General features: G+C 37.2%; 4 protein-coding genes and 1 non-coding gene across 10 annotated transcripts; 2 read left to right on the top strand and 3 right to left on the bottom strand.

The window, feature by feature from the left end:
• Positions 1 to 158: 158 nt before the first annotated feature.
• On the top strand, positions 159 to 2,084 carry LOC104791838 (DNA replication complex GINS protein PSF3). The gene is made up of 6 exons (XM_010517821.3): positions 159 to 617; positions 720 to 788; positions 879 to 979; positions 1,159 to 1,251; positions 1,538 to 1,677; positions 1,784 to 2,084. The coding sequence occupies exons 1-6, from the start codon at positions 573 to 575 to the stop codon at positions 1,891 to 1,893; spliced, it is 558 nt and encodes a 185-aa protein (XP_010516123.2). The 5' UTR covers positions 159 to 572; the 3' UTR covers positions 1,894 to 2,084.
• A 352-nt stretch (positions 2,085 to 2,436) lies between these two features.
• LOC147942848 (small nucleolar RNA snoR125) lies at positions 2,437 to 2,652 on the bottom strand. The gene has a single exon (XR_015560630.1). It is a non-coding gene; the product is annotated as a small nucleolar RNA snoR125 (small nucleolar RNA).
• LOC104791836 (AP3-complex subunit beta-A) lies at positions 2,453 to 8,013 on the top strand. Of its 2 annotated transcripts, none has more exons than XM_010517817.3 (11): positions 2,453 to 3,239; positions 3,357 to 3,433; positions 3,519 to 3,768; positions 3,977 to 4,606; positions 4,730 to 4,903; positions 5,015 to 5,141; positions 5,222 to 5,331; positions 5,451 to 5,651; positions 6,007 to 6,950; positions 7,161 to 7,424; positions 7,528 to 8,013. In XM_010517817.3, exons 1-11 carry the CDS (start codon positions 3,024 to 3,026, stop codon positions 7,880 to 7,882), a joined length of 3,348 nt encoding a protein of 1,115 aa, XP_010516119.2. In that variant the 5' UTR covers positions 2,453 to 3,023; the 3' UTR covers positions 7,883 to 8,013. The 2 variants fall into 2 exon arrangements, 1 of the variants encoding a protein (XP_010516119.2); XR_015559300.1 differs by having other exon boundaries at positions 2,750 to 3,239; positions 6,007 to 6,909.
• On the bottom strand, positions 8,005 to 10,227 carry LOC104781431 (16 kDa phloem protein 1). 2 transcript variants are annotated; one of them, XM_010506103.3, is made up of 5 exons: positions 9,893 to 10,227; positions 9,732 to 9,797; positions 8,564 to 8,705; positions 8,325 to 8,460; positions 8,005 to 8,232 (listed from the first exon to the last, which is right to left on the bottom strand). In XM_010506103.3, the coding sequence occupies exons 1-5, from the start codon at positions 9,957 to 9,959 to the stop codon at positions 8,173 to 8,175; spliced, it is 471 nt and encodes a 156-aa protein (XP_010504405.2). In that variant the 5' UTR covers positions 9,960 to 10,227; the 3' UTR covers positions 8,005 to 8,172. The 2 variants fall into 2 exon arrangements, with proteins under 2 accessions (XP_010504405.2, XP_010504406.2); XM_010506104.3 differs by having other exon boundaries at positions 8,564 to 8,702; positions 9,893 to 10,220.
• A 378-nt stretch (positions 10,228 to 10,605) lies between these two features.
• LOC104791835 (serine/arginine-rich SC35-like splicing factor SCL30) lies at positions 10,606 to 13,475 on the bottom strand. 4 transcript variants are annotated; one of them, XM_087453485.1, is made up of 9 exons: positions 13,333 to 13,463; positions 13,044 to 13,235; positions 12,874 to 12,951; positions 12,012 to 12,502; positions 11,721 to 11,891; positions 11,551 to 11,582; positions 11,341 to 11,419; positions 11,054 to 11,254; positions 10,606 to 10,966 (listed from the first exon to the last, which is right to left on the bottom strand). In XM_087453485.1, the coding sequence occupies exons 5-9, from the start codon at positions 11,822 to 11,824 to the stop codon at positions 10,864 to 10,866; spliced, it is 519 nt and encodes a 172-aa protein (XP_087309611.1). In that variant the 5' UTR covers positions 11,825 to 11,891; positions 12,012 to 12,502; positions 12,874 to 12,951; positions 13,044 to 13,235; positions 13,333 to 13,463; the 3' UTR covers positions 10,606 to 10,863. The 4 variants fall into 4 exon arrangements, with proteins under 4 accessions (XP_087309611.1, XP_087309612.1, XP_010516116.1 ...); XM_087453486.1 differs by having other exon boundaries at positions 12,123 to 12,502; XM_010517814.2 differs by lacking the exon at positions 12,012 to 12,502 and having other exon boundaries at positions 13,333 to 13,475.
• Positions 13,476 to 13,611: the final 136 nt, after the last annotated feature.

The raw sequence follows: 13,611 nt of genomic DNA, 5'->3' as shown, positions 1-13,611 counted from the left end.
GCTTCAACAACGGCGTAGTTCTTCTCCATATTTTAAAAATCGCTAGGCGTTAGTTGGGCGGTGAGGGAGCGCCTAGCGCGGAATCACTTAATCAAGGATTATACAGGGAGTAGCTATAGTGTTTTTATTGATAAATAACTATAATATACTATATATGTGTAATTTTAAAGAGTTTATAGTGTAGTCTAGTGGTTCTAATCTGTAGTTTGTTTGTCCATGACCCAGGTTCGATTCCAACTAACCTTATTTTACCCTTTTTTAACAATTTCGATTTAATAAAATACTAAATGACGAATTTGTCCCTGTCTTCAACCTCTGAAAATCGAGATCTGCAACCCTAAATCTGCCGTCATTTTTTTATTCCCTCACTTTCCATCATTTCATTTGTTCTTTGTTATTGTTTACTGCTTAATATACTAGATCCATCAAATATCTATTGATTTCTATCTTCAAAACTCCAAAAATCAATTCCGATTTTACCATAATCCCGGCGGTTCCTTGCCGCCGAGCGCCTACTCGCCGCGTAATCGGCCGCCTTGACCGCGTTGTGGTGTGGAACCTGCGTTTGGGGGATGTCAAAGTACTATGATATTGACGACATACTTGTTGAAGAAGAGGTTCGTTCATCATTCTTCTCCAAAATAATAGATATAGATTTTGCTAGTGGCTCTCTTGTCAATTTAGGAACTTGATCTCAATTTGTCACTACCTTGTTGCAGTATGTACCAGTTTTATTCCATAAAAGAGCAAATGGAGTGACTATTGATCCAAGTGCAGAAACTAACTGTGTCAGTATTCTCATTGCTTGTGGCTATATCTTCATATTTGCCTTTCTTACATGTTTTTTAATTAGTACAATTTTGTTTGTTTTGTTTCAGGCTGAACAAGGTTCCAAAGTGGAAGTTCCTTTCTGGCTTGCTCATGAGTTGCAGCTCAGGCAAGCTGTGTCCATCAACCTTCCTGCCTGTTTTGACCAAAAGTAATCACTTTCTATAGCTTAACTATGTCATGTTTGGATTGTGTGTCGATTTCGAAATTTTTTACTAGCTTGTCAATTTGATTCTATCTTTTACTTCTTTTCTTAGTGGTTCTCCTCTAAGCAGTTTGTTTTCTTCCGCCCTGTTGTAGTCTTTTCATGGCTTTATATGTTTTATGCAGGACGAGGCTTGAAGTTCAGGCTGATGCAGCATACGTCGATCTTAGATCTCGCTGTCCATACTTTTATGAATTCGGATGCAAGTTAGAGCCACTGTGAGTTCCTTTTATGACTCTGTCCACTTGCCTCCCCCTCATTTTTGATGTTGTCCTATCTCTTGGTTTCAAGAACAAAACTCGGGTTTTCTTTATGGTGTCAGTTTGCTGTCTAATCCTTGAGAAATATAGCTCTGTTAGCAAGATTTAATTGTTAAATCAGGGATGAATATATCAATCAAGTTTGTTTAATTTGTGAAGTAGATGAAAACCAGATTATTACTTTGTGTGGATTAAAGTGAAACTCTTTGCTGTGGTAATCAATACTGGTTCTTGGTCTAAACAGGGTTACAGATAGAACACTTGGGATCTTGCTCTCGACTGCGTTTAAGATCAGATACAAGGAGGCACTGACAAAAGTATACACAGCAGCTCATATAACAGCTTCCAAGTACTTGTCCTTTTTAACAAAAGAAGAAACAAATTGTAAGCCTTGTTTTGCCATGGTTTTGAATTTAGTGTTAACCACCTAAAACTAAAGCTTGTAACATTAACAATCTTTTGTTTTTTCGTTTCTGTGAACTTTTGAAAGTGTACGAAGCAGCTCACCTGTCATCGACAGCCTTCAAGAAGTGGAAAACAGGTGGGCGTAGATTAGAGAGAGCTTCAATACTCGGAAGAAAACGCAAGGATTCTAATTAATAAGTTCCCCCAAAAACTCTTTATTCGCATCCTTTTTCAACAGAGTGATTGTGTCATATTAAACATGTCAAAATGATGTTGTAGACAACATATATTTGCGCTTATGGTTGAATCAAATTGTTCAAATACTTTTGTAACCATATTGATTTGATACTAAACTCAGTTATGTGCTTCTTTAATTGACTTAAAAATCAGATCCAATTGGTGTTACAGTTTTGCCTTGTACTAATAACAATGCCATAGGACCATGTATCTCTCAATATTGATCAATTATATGTATCTCTCAATATTTATCAATTATATGTTTCTCGCAATATTGATACATGATATGTATCTCTCAAGATTGATCTATGATATGTATCTTGTTTATCTGGATATTTCATTTGGATCACCAACATTGTCCACTTCAATACATGGAATCCAGTCATTATCTTGTTTGAAGTTATACTTACTATTTTTAACCTGAACAGAATCAGTGTAAGAAGATCAAATCCAACACAACACAACAATTAAAGGGAAACGAAAGTATTATATAGTTAAAAAAGGGCTCATATCAAGTGTAAAGATTGGAAGGACCGTCATCGAGGGTAAGGGATGAATTAAAAAAGAACCCTTAATCAAAAAAAGGGAAAAAATAAACATTAAAATCATAATGTATTTCTCCATCGATTTCGATTTGGGTTTTTTTTTTTTCTCTCCATCCCATGAGAGTTTTGTTCAGACTCCCCTCTCAAGCCTCTCTCTTTTTAATCATCGCCCCACAAATTTTTAAAATTTCATCGAATTCGTTAAAAAAAAATCAAGATCCAGTTTTCCGGGAAAGTAAAGAAGAAAAATTTATCAGAACTACGATGAAGAAGAAGAAAGGTGAGTTAAGCGTATAAATATAAGATGGGTTTAGGGTTTAACAATTAGCCCACTCTTAATGGGCTTTATTCGGGTCATAAAACCGGTTTACGATCTGCTCCGGTTTATCAATACGGGTTAACTTTAATCCACAGTCTGGACAAGGCTATTCAATTATCCAAACACAAGGCTTCTCTTCTGCAAAAGTTCGTTTCATCATCTCTTGCTGAACTTTTTCTTCCCCCCTCTGAATTGCGGAGTTGTGATTTGATCGGAAACTTGAAATGTTCAATCAGTTTGGTTCGACTTCGGAGACTCTGAGCAAAGCTTCAGCTGTGGTGCTCCGGATCGGCACTGACGCTCATCTTTATGATGATCCAGAGGATGTCAACATTGCTCCACTATTAGATAGCAAGTTCGAATCCGAGAAATGTGAAGCTCTTAAGCGTCTCCTTGCTCTTATCGCTCAGGGCTTTGATGTCTCCAATTTCTTCCCTCAGGTGTTTTTCACTTATTTAGTTTTGATCCTTCTGTTTTCAATATCAGTTGAATTGACCCTGTGAGATCTATCTAGCTCCGATTTAAAAACATTTTTTGGGACGAATTTGTAATGGCAGGTGGTGAAGAATGTTGCGTCACAGTCATCGGAAGTGAAGAAGCTAGTTTACTTGTATTTGCTACAATATGCGGAAAAGTATGTAAAACCCAAATCAGTGATTTGCTGTGTTTTTACTTTTTGTTTGTGTATCTTACATAGTAGCTTCTATTGGTTTATGTAGGCGTCCAAATGAAGCATTGTTATCGATTAACTATTTTCAGAAGGACTTGGGGGATCCAAACCCATTGGTTAGGGCTTGGGCACTTCGTACAATGGCAGGGATTCGCTTACATGTTATTGCACCTCTTGCACTTGCTGCTGTGAGTAAATGTGCTAGGGATCCAGCTGTCTATGTCAGAAAATGTGCTGCAAATGCTCTTCCTAAGTTGCATGATTTGCGTCTGGAAGAACATGCTCCTGCAATTGAAGAGGTTTGTCCTGTCCAATATCTTTTAGTCTTTCTTTTAATCCTGCCATGTCTAGATGGGCACTAGGATTTTGAATATCTTGTCTAGGTTCTGTTTATGCATTGTCTAGTGTTTGAAGATGAGGGTAGGTTCTATGTTTTTGATGTCCTTGGGCTTAGGAGTTTTAGTGGTGAATGTGGATTTTTCATTGAAACAATGAACCTTGCTGCAGATAGTTGGGATATTATTGAATGACCATTCTCCAGGAGTTGTTGGAGCAGCGGCAGCGGCATTCACCTCAATCTGTCCAAATAACTTCGAACTGATTAGAAAGAACTATAAGAAGTTGTGTCAGATTCTTCCTGACGTAGAAGAGTGGGGTCAGATATTACTTATAGGAACTCTTTTGCGCTATGTGGTTGCAAGGCATGGACTTGTACGGGAATCTTTGATGTTGTCCCTACATGGTATGGATAGTAATGGCTTCTGTGAGAAGGATGCCCTAGTCAGAGATCTTACATTGGATAAAGAAGATGGTGGTAAAAGTGATTCATTTGATGTTAATCTGGTTAACGTTGTTTCGAAATGTTACATTGAAGGTCCAGATGAGTATCTATCTAGATCTAGTTGCCTCGATCCAGTTACATCTGCATTCGATAGCAAAGAGACCACATCTGTTGCACATAATGAAGATGTTAAGATCCTGCTTCAGTGTACATCCCCATTGTTATGGAGTAATAACAGTGCGGTTGTACTAGCAGCAGCTGGCGTTCAATGGATAATGGCACCTCTAGAAGATGTTAAAAAAATTGTTAAACCGCTCTTGTTTTTGCTTAGGTCATCCAGCGCCTCCAAATATGTGGTAACATTATATTATTTTCCTCGCCATTATTTATCTTGTCCGTCCATTCCACATTCTACACACATTTATCTAGTCTTGACGAAATATCCTCTCTGAGCATTGTTTAATTCATATTCGTGGCAGGTCCTCTGCAATATCCTAGTTTTCGCCAAAGCAGCCCCCTCTCTCTTTGCTCCACACTTCGAAAATTTCTTCATTTGTTCCTCCGATGCATATCAAGTTAAAGCACATAAGCTGGAGATGCTATCTCTCGTTGCTACCACTTCATCTATCTCTTCAATTTTGAGAGAGTTTGAGGTACTACTTTAACCTTAACCGAAGATAGAAGTATTTTGGTTCATTCTGGAAAGTTTGTGTTATCATTTGATTTTCCAGTATAAAGTGTTGTTAACCATGAGCTTTTTCCAGGATTATATTAAAGATCCGGACAGAAGATTTGCAGCTGATACAATTGCAGCGATTGGTTTGTGTGCGAGAAGACTGCCAACAATTCCAACTACATGTCTTGATGGATTGCTAGCACTAGTTCGACAAGGTCAATTATGCTTCATTTATTTCTACTCATTGGTTGACCTATTTGGCAGTTCGGTTGAAGTAGCTGTCATTATGTTACAGAATCTTTTGCTGGCGATCCCGAGTCGGTAGATGGAGAAGAAGGAGTGTTGGTGCAAGCCGTGATGTCGATCCAAACTATCATAGAGCGAGATCCCGATAGTCATGATAAAGTATACACATCTCATTTACTGTTTGAGCATCTCTATCTGACCAGTTTTAAAAACATACTTAGAACCCACTGCAATGATCTCAAATAACTCTGTTGTTTTTTCATTTTGGGTGTTTGAAGGTGATAATTCAGCTGTTTCGTAGTCTGGATTCAATAAAGGTAGCTGCTGCTCGTGCAACTATTATTTGGATGGTAGGGGTTTACTGCACTTTGGGTCCTATCATTCCTAGGATGCTGACCACGTTAACCAAGTACCTTGCATGGAGCTTTAAATCAGAGGCATCAGAGACGAAACTACAGATTCTTAATACTACAGCTAAGGTATATAGCTAGGGGCTTTGCTTCATCTTATTCTGGATAATTATATTTAGGAAAAGATTTTAGTATAACCATATATTATCTCTACATCAATCCCGAAGGAAAGGCTATATGTTTCAATGAGAAAGGGCATCTACATTTTTACTATTTGAACAATGCTATCACCTTTTCTCTGTAAAAAAATCTGTTCCAATTTTTTACTAATAATAAGATTTCTTCATTAACCATTTCATCCGATGGCTTTTCTGTCCTGTGAAATATTTTAGATGTGGAAAATCATTACTGCTTGTGCTAATGTGTCACTACAGTTCTCAGAAGATATTGATCAAGTACTTATCAATCGCCTTTGTAATTGCAGGTTCTAATAAGTGCAAAGGTTGACGACTTTCAGATGTTGAAAAGGATTATGGTTTATATGCTTGAATTGGGCGAATGTGACTTAAGCTATGACATTCGTGATCGAACTCGTTTCCTCAAGAAGCTGCTGCCATGCAAATTAGCTTCTCATGAGGCCACAGAAGACAGTGTTGCATCACAAGAAAATATTGCTGTGCATGTTGTGGAACATGTATTTGGGAGCAAACTGAAACCTTTTCTACCTTTAGGTCTAAACGATCGTTTTTATCTTCCTGGATCTCTGTCACAGATAGTTCTTCATGCAGCCCCTGGATATGAACCTCTTCCAAAGCCCTGTAGTTTTGTGTTTGAAGAACATGACCAGCTGTCAGATTCAGATAGACAAAGGGATGCCGGAGCTGTATTGGATCGATCTCAGGAATCCTCTGAAACAGGGGATGAAGATGGTTCCTCTGATTATGACTCTGAATCTTCTGTTGGTTCAGAGTTCAGCAGTGACGATAATGAAAGAAAAGTATCTAATGATGCCAGCGATCCAGCTGCTCCTTTAATTCAAATTTCAGATACTTCTGTTTCCGCTGACCAGGAAGAACTAAGGTCCAGAAGGGCCCTGGATTTGTGGTTAGATGATCAGCCTAGTACATCAAATCAAACTCCATCTGCAGTAAATAGTAATCAGAGCTCTTATGCGAAGATATCCATTGGTGATATAGGAAGCCGAGTGAAGCCGAAATGCTATAGTCTCTTAGACCCTGGGAATGGCAGTGGCTTGAAGGTAGACTATGCCTTTTTATCTGAAGTCTCTATTGTATCCCCATTACATGTTTGCGTAGAAGTTCTGTTTGAGAACAGTTCTGGGGAACCTATCGTGGACGTGAATTTGGAAGATGAAGAATCAATGAAGGTAGCAGACTCTTCTGAACAGACTTTGGTTGGTAAAGCAAAGTGAGTTTGATTCCTTTATACGAATTGATTTAGTTAGCATGCTTTTTGCCTAATCCATATATCACTTACCCTTACATAAAATGTGCCTAACTTAATGATATATATCACACAAGTTCTCATCCTTAATCCTGCAAGGAATTAGTTTTGGTAGAAATCCATTATCTTTAATTTCTCTTAATTATCTCATTTACCTATTCGTAAACCCTGCAGTGCATCTTACAACAATGTGCCAACACTAATTCCACTTGAGGAAATCAGTTGCCTTGAACCACGTCAGAGTGCAAAGAGGCTTATCCAGGTTCGGTTTCATCACCACTTGCTTCCCATGAGGTTAACCTTGCATTACAATGGAAAGAAGGCTCCTGTCAAGTTACGACCTGATCTTGGATACCTTGTGAAACCATTTTCAATGAGCATCGAGGAATTCTTAGCCACAGAATCTCGATTACCTGGAATGTTCGAGTACAGTCGAAGGTTAGCTGCTTTCTTTACTTAAAGCTGAGGTTGATTTATAAGAAACTTCGATTGTTTACTTTCTGCACTAAAAATAACCTTGGGTTCTTTTCAATTTTGGTAGGTGTACATTTGACGACCATGTTAAAGATTCAAGAATGGAGAATGGGAAAGACAAATTTCTCAGCATCTGCGAATGCATAACACTAAAGGTGCTTAGCAACTCAAATCTACACCTTGTGTCTGTGGATTTACCAGTTGCAAACACACTCGAAGATGCAACTGGGCTGCGATTAAGATTCGGCAGCAAAATCTTGAGCAGTGAGATCCCTCTTTTGATTACCATCACAGTGGAAGGCAAATGCACCGAAGTTCTGAATTTAACAGTCAAGATCAATTGCGAAGAAACAGTTTTTGGTCTAAACCTGTTGAACAGGATAGCTAATTTCATGGTTGAGCCGTCTTCTTCAACCAATTGATAAGCAAAATAGAGGATTTTTCTTGTATGTCACTATATGTGTATGCTACTAAACCCTGTTTTATAACATTCTCTTTAATTTTTGATACATTTCTGTATAATTTAAATATAAATACAATGAGATTTCATAAACATGCTCTTACTAAATTAAAGATTCTCTACAACCAACAACAGATCATGATACATCATGAAAATTAAATAATATATTTTTCAAACTTATGAATAGCTTAATGATGTTGACACTAAAGATGAAACAGTAACATAGAATCAGCAAAATAGCAAGGAACGAAACTAATCAAACTGGCTATGCTTCCATCCTCCAAATACTTCTCCATCCATTGCCCTGTCTTGCTGAAAATTCCCAAAAAAATACAAATAGTTTCAATAAGAGTTGAACAAGATTTAGTTAGAAAAATGTAAAAGAGAAAGAGAAGTGAACCAACCAAAAGAGAGTAAGAAACTCCGATGAGAAGCTCGCCGACAAAGGAGAGATCAGAGTCAACAACGTTGTACTTGGTCGGCCTTATCTCTGCCGTTCCTTTCTCAACTCCCATTTCCAATAGCTCTTTAACATGTACCCTATTTATTCATTCATTCATTCATTAATCAAGATTAATCCAAATCATTTTTACGTATCTTTTATAGTTTTAGGCTATGTCATATAATATTATTATATACGTACGTGGCTTCGCCGATGTAGTCGTCGGTAGAGAAAGTATCATGGTCCATGACTTTGACGATGAGTTTGTAATCGGCACCAGAGCCAGGAAACTCTGCCCTCCATCTTAGTTTATCATTCCATGTTGGGTTTCTACCTCCATCTTCTTCATTTTAATAAACACAAATATTTCCAATCAGTTTTTTTTTTTCTGTCTTGTATACTATTTTCTTTACTAGAAAATATCACCAAGATCATATAATTTTACATTTTCCTATGCTTTTTTTTAAAAAAAAAGGAAAACTAAAATATTATTGTTTCTTATAGTAAACAACCACTTGTTGTGAGTCCTATAATCAATTAGTTAAATATGAAGTTTGGTGTATTGAATTAGTTAAATAATGATGTTGGCCAGACAATATCTCGCTAAATGAGATGACTACTTTCAGTTTGAGAAGGAAACTCTATCCATACACATAATTTTTCAAGATTTGAACCATACATACTAGGAGAGAAACTTATAAGCTACCACAAAATGTCTCCAATATAAAACAGGAAATAATAAAGTAGATGAAAACATTTGAGAGTTGGGATTAAAAAAAATATGCAGAATAACATTAATATTTTAACAAATTATCTTTTATTTAGTTTTCATGTTATATACTTTTAATTTCGCAGAAGAAAAATACTTTTAAGACATGCATATAGCGAATAAAATCTTTGCTTCAACATAACACAAAGAACTTGATGAATGTTACGAGTGATAAAAACATGTTTTCAAAGCGCAAACAAATAGTGTGCCATTCATCACCATTATATCATGTCTTCAAGAAAGTTATAATTCAAAAGAATACTAAACAATAATTTTACTAGGAATACTACCTATAAGTAAAAACAGTGATTTAACTTAAGCTAAAACATGCAATGATATGCTATGATGATAGTTGAAATACCTATGGATCTCAAGTTGCACTTATTATTTCATTTATAAGTCACAACCATCAACTATCACAAGCATGTGGGCCTTTTTAATGCTTATTAAATAAGATAGAAAATGAAAATGGAGAAATAGTCTCTCTCGCATAAAACCAAAAAAAAAAAGTCAAACTATAGAAAGCCTAATTATGCTGATTATAGAGAGATTTGGAAATATTTGAAGAGGAAGGGAAATAATGATTAGAAAGTTAATTACCTTTAGCAACGCTACTTTTGCGGGTTTGCCCTTTGTATTGGATCTCAACATATGGATCTATCTTACCTAATAATCAAAGAAAAACACAAAGTAAATATTAAGAAAGGGTTTTAAAAAATTCCAAGGACACCAAATCTGAGAGAAGAGATGTTATTCATTACCAAGAAAATCAGATCGCTTGAGATTTTTGCCACTGATGAGATTAACCTCAAGGATTCCCACAGCCATCTCTCAAGAAGAGTCTTTTCAAAGTTTTTTTTTTGGGTTTGTGTTTTCTAAATAAAGAAGAAAGAAGAAGAAAGAGAAACGATGAAGTGGATATGTCAGACGAAGAAGTCCTTTAAATACAGAAGCAAAGAACACAAGCAGACCTTCTCTCGTTCACATGATTAATACTATTCTTATTTATTATTTTTCAAAAAATAACCCGCGTCCGCGTTCGCGGTTGGTTCCACCAAGACCGGACCAAGCCAAACCAAACTTTTATGTACAAAGTAGAAGAGGCAAAACAAGAAGACCTAATAAGTATTTTTCGTTTGGTCAACTAATGCAAATTACCATCTTACACCTGTAGTTGGTTTTGTTTAAGGAAAGACCAGATTGGCTGCTTGGATCTTGTAAATTGTAAACGAACCAACCAATCAGAAAGTATTGGTTTGGACCTTTTGTCCAAAATAGACCCAAGAAAACATCATCATAATGTATTGACTTCTAGATGGAATCCTTTTTAATTTTTATTATCTTCTTCTCAGACATTCGTAGACACAGACTTTGTTATAAGATTTTCAAAGGCTGCTACGAAACAAAGAAAAATTGCAGTTCTCGACTCTTGACCATACGAGAGAAGAATACTTTGGTTGCACGCACATTCTGGTTTCCCAAACGTTTCACACATTAGAAGCTTAAACCAATCTTCATACAAAACTTCAAAAATAAGACCCATAAACCGAGGACAGAGATTCCAAGTAACATCACACCACAAGACACCACTATCTTTAACAAGCCAGAGTAGGGAGTTTTTGAAGACACATAGGCCACTACTAGAGAGAAACAAAGACAACCCATAAAGCGTTGCACAAAGCTTTGGTCTTTGAGATCGGGAGAGAGAGAGGGAGGCTTCTTAACATAAGTCTCACCTTGGAGATGCCTCCACAGACCTGGACCTGGATCCCGATGGCGACCTTGAAACAGCTCTTCCACCACGACGCCTTTCCTCTGGTTCATAGCCCGGTTTCCTATAAATACCAATCAATGTCCAGATACGAAACATGAGACACAATCCTCAGGGGCAAAAAGAATATCAGACACAATGTCTCACTTACTCTCTAATCTCATTGTCTCCATTTCTGTCCTTTTCTGGAGCAGCATCACCTTCATAGCCAGGGGAATAGGACCTGCGACTGTATTTTACATCTTCTTCTCCACGAGGACCTCTTGGTGGTGATCGTGGACGTTCCTCTTGCCTTCTCCTTGGAGATGGTGAATAGTCTGCTCCTCTTCGTCTTGGTGCAGGAGAGTAAGACCTGTAAAACCATTATGTAAATTAAACATACATCTCATTGACTTGAATGATAATGATGTAAAATGTATAGGTGACAAAGCAGGCTACCTTGATCTGTATCTGCTTCTAGAGTCTGATGGACGACGGGGAGAGCGTGAACGAGAGATTGAACGTGAACGAGACCGTCCTGAAAACACACAATCATAGACATACTCAAGCTATGTATATAAAACATCACAATCTAGCTCTGCTCATGTATGTTGAAATTTTACTGTTAAAGAACATAATAAGTGCATACTCAGAGAGAATATCACTAACCATGAGAACGACCTCTGGAGCCTGAAGGTTCCCTGAAAAACAGAAGACAATTTTTTTATTATTGTTCTCAACTTCTTTGGAAAAATGATAATGAACTTACAGAGTTTTGATGAGGAAGAGCGATATTATTGATAACTATTTGCTTTAGCAATCAGAATATCGAAACTTACCTACTCCGAGTCCTAGTCTTCACACGCATCTCCTCAGGCCTTTTCCTAGACTCTGAAGCAACAACCACAGTTATCTCTCTCCCAGCAAATATCCTCCTGTTCATGCTTCTTTGAGCCTCCCCAGCATCATATGCATCAACAAACTCCACAAAGGCAAACCCCCGCGGTTCCCTGCATAATTCATAAGCTTATCATTCCAAGTGTTTGATGGTTGATAGCAATGCACATAACACTAGGAAGATTTTATATTATCAGCAAACTCAGCCTACACTCAACCACTAGACTGAATACCTTTCTCAGATATCGTAATTGGGCTTCTGAGAACGTCTAAGTAAACGTCAGCTTCAGAGAGCTTCTAAGAAAAGCAGACTTCTACTTATGCAAATATGGCTAGTAGCTGACCTTTTCTTAACAGTTTAAGCACATCAACTCGAAAAGAGGCAAGAGATCTTGTAAAAATAAGAAGCACTTGATCCCAATAGTAAGTTCTCTTCAGATCGCCTTCCCCAACAAACTTATAAAGTTTTGAGTAATTTATAGTAAAGCTTCATAAGGAACATTCTTCACTTATTATGTGCTTCCATATAGAACAATCTTCACATACTACTTGCTTCCAAACAAAACAATCTTCACTTATAAACTTGCTTCCAAACAAAACATTCTTGATTTGAAATGACTCTTAATATCCTTTTAATCCACTAAGTCAAGCATTTTTTTTTTCACGAGGGGCTTCATCAAAATGTGGGGCTTGGTCTTGTTTTAACTTCAAGCCAACATACCCCCTGGGAAATCATTCAACGTTAAATGTACTATGGGAAAAAGCAAGTCCAAATAGAAAGCTCTGAAATTGAGTACTCATCGACAAAGGTCTCTTCTAACCTCGAGAACTAAGCTCTAACAGAAAGTGCAGAGTAAACAAAAGAAGAAGGTAAACGCATAACTTGCGCCAAAATCAAAACTCATATGTCATCTCAATTTTTTGCAAACCTTGACGACTTACAAACACCCTTTTTCTATCATAACAAAAGGTTCAGCACTGAACACGAAGCATCATGCAATCACCATACAACTAGTCTATCTATCAAGATTAACAACAGCTCAAAAAGACATCAAGAAGGAAAAAAAAAAAAAAGAAAGAAAAGAGGAAGCTCACCCAGAGTAATAGTCTCTCGGGATATAGACATCTCTCACAGGTCCAAACCTCTCAAAGGGCGCACGAAGCTCTTCTGGTCTGCAAAATCAAAGACCAAAAGAAACAAAATCAGTAAAAACCAATAGAGTCTTTTGTAATTTAAGCAAGAGAGAGAGTTAAGAGAAATTAACCTGCAATCAAGAGGAATGTTACGAACCAAGAGACTACCATGGCTAGAGCCTTTACGTCCACCACCATATCCACGTCGAGGAGGAGGAGGTGGACTTCTACCACGACCACCATATCCTCTCCTTGGAGGGCTGTAATAAGGCGGACTGTATCTCCTCATCTTTTCCAAGAAACGAAAAGAAAAAAAGAAAGACCTAACACAGACAGAAGAAACGTATTCAACACCAGATCCTCAAACGAGTTTACAATCGGAGGATTCAAGAGAGAATAAAAAGATCAGGAAATTATTACCTCCGACGGAGCACAATTATCCCAACTTTGAGAGAGTAGCAAAGAGAAGACACAAATTGTTCAAAAGACAGATCTGATGAAGTGAATGAACAACAACCCCTATGCTTTTTTCTTTAGAGAAGAAGAGAGATGATGATGACTTCTCTTGTTTTCTTCTTCTATTGGATGTTCAAAGAGCTAGGCCCATCTTTTCATTGGGCTTGGCCTTATTGCTATTTTCCATTTTTTCCAGTTTTTTTATAAAAAATTAAAATAAAATTTAAAAAAAAAAACTCTAGG

This window comes from Camelina sativa, chromosome 6 (assembly GCF_030686135.1).
Source record: "Camelina sativa cultivar CO46 ecotype springtype chromosome 6, ASM3068613v1".
Taxonomy (NCBI): Eukaryota; Viridiplantae; Streptophyta; class Magnoliopsida; order Brassicales; family Brassicaceae; genus Camelina; species Camelina sativa.
Note: the sequence above shows the minus strand (reverse complement) of the source record. Positions and strands in the feature narration are given on the sequence as shown.

Excerpts from the sequence above, each read along its gene's own strand:
- LOC104791838 (XM_010517821.3), top strand. The coding sequence starts at position 573 with ATGTCAAAGTACTATGATATTGACGACATACTTGTTGAAGAAGAG. Across the intron at positions 618-719 it reads ACATACTTGTTGAAGAAGAG|TATGTACCAGTTTTATTCCA; the intron begins GTTCGTTCATCA and ends ACCTTGTTGCAG. Across the intron at positions 789-878 it reads CAAGTGCAGAAACTAACTGT|GCTGAACAAGGTTCCAAAGT; the intron begins GTCAGTATTCTC and ends GTTTTGTTTCAG.
- LOC104781431 (XM_010506103.3), bottom strand. The coding sequence starts at position 9,959 with ATGGCTGTGGGAATCCTTGAGGTTAATCTCATCAGTGGCAAAAATCTC. Across the intron at positions 9,798-9,892 it reads CAAGCGATCTGATTTTCTTG|GTAAGATAGATCCATATGTT; the intron begins GTAATGAATAAC and ends TTTGATTATTAG. Across the intron at positions 8,706-9,731 it reads CAAAAGTAGCGTTGCTAAAG|AAGATGGAGGTAGAAACCCA; the intron begins GTAATTAACTTT and ends ATTAAAATGAAG.
- LOC104791835 (XM_010517814.2), bottom strand. The coding sequence starts at position 13,201 with ATGAGGAGATACAGTCCGCCTTATTACAGCCCTCCAAGGAGAGGATAT. Across the intron at positions 11,892-12,873 it reads CCGAGAGACTATTACTCTGG|GGAACCGCGGGGGTTTGCCT; the intron begins GTGAGCTTCCTC and ends TGAATTATGCAG. Across the intron at positions 10,967-11,053 it reads GGAGACAATGAGATTAGAGA|GAAACCGGGCTATGAACCAG; the intron begins GTAAGTGAGACA and ends TGGTATTTATAG.
- LOC104791836 (XM_010517817.3), top strand. The coding sequence starts at position 3,024 with ATGTTCAATCAGTTTGGTTCGACTTCGGAGACTCTGAGCAAAGCTTCA. Across the intron at positions 3,240-3,356 it reads TCTCCAATTTCTTCCCTCAG|GTGGTGAAGAATGTTGCGTC; the intron begins GTGTTTTTCACT and ends TTGTAATGGCAG. Across the intron at positions 7,425-7,527 it reads ATGTTCGAGTACAGTCGAAG|GTGTACATTTGACGACCATG; the intron begins GTTAGCTGCTTT and ends CAATTTTGGTAG.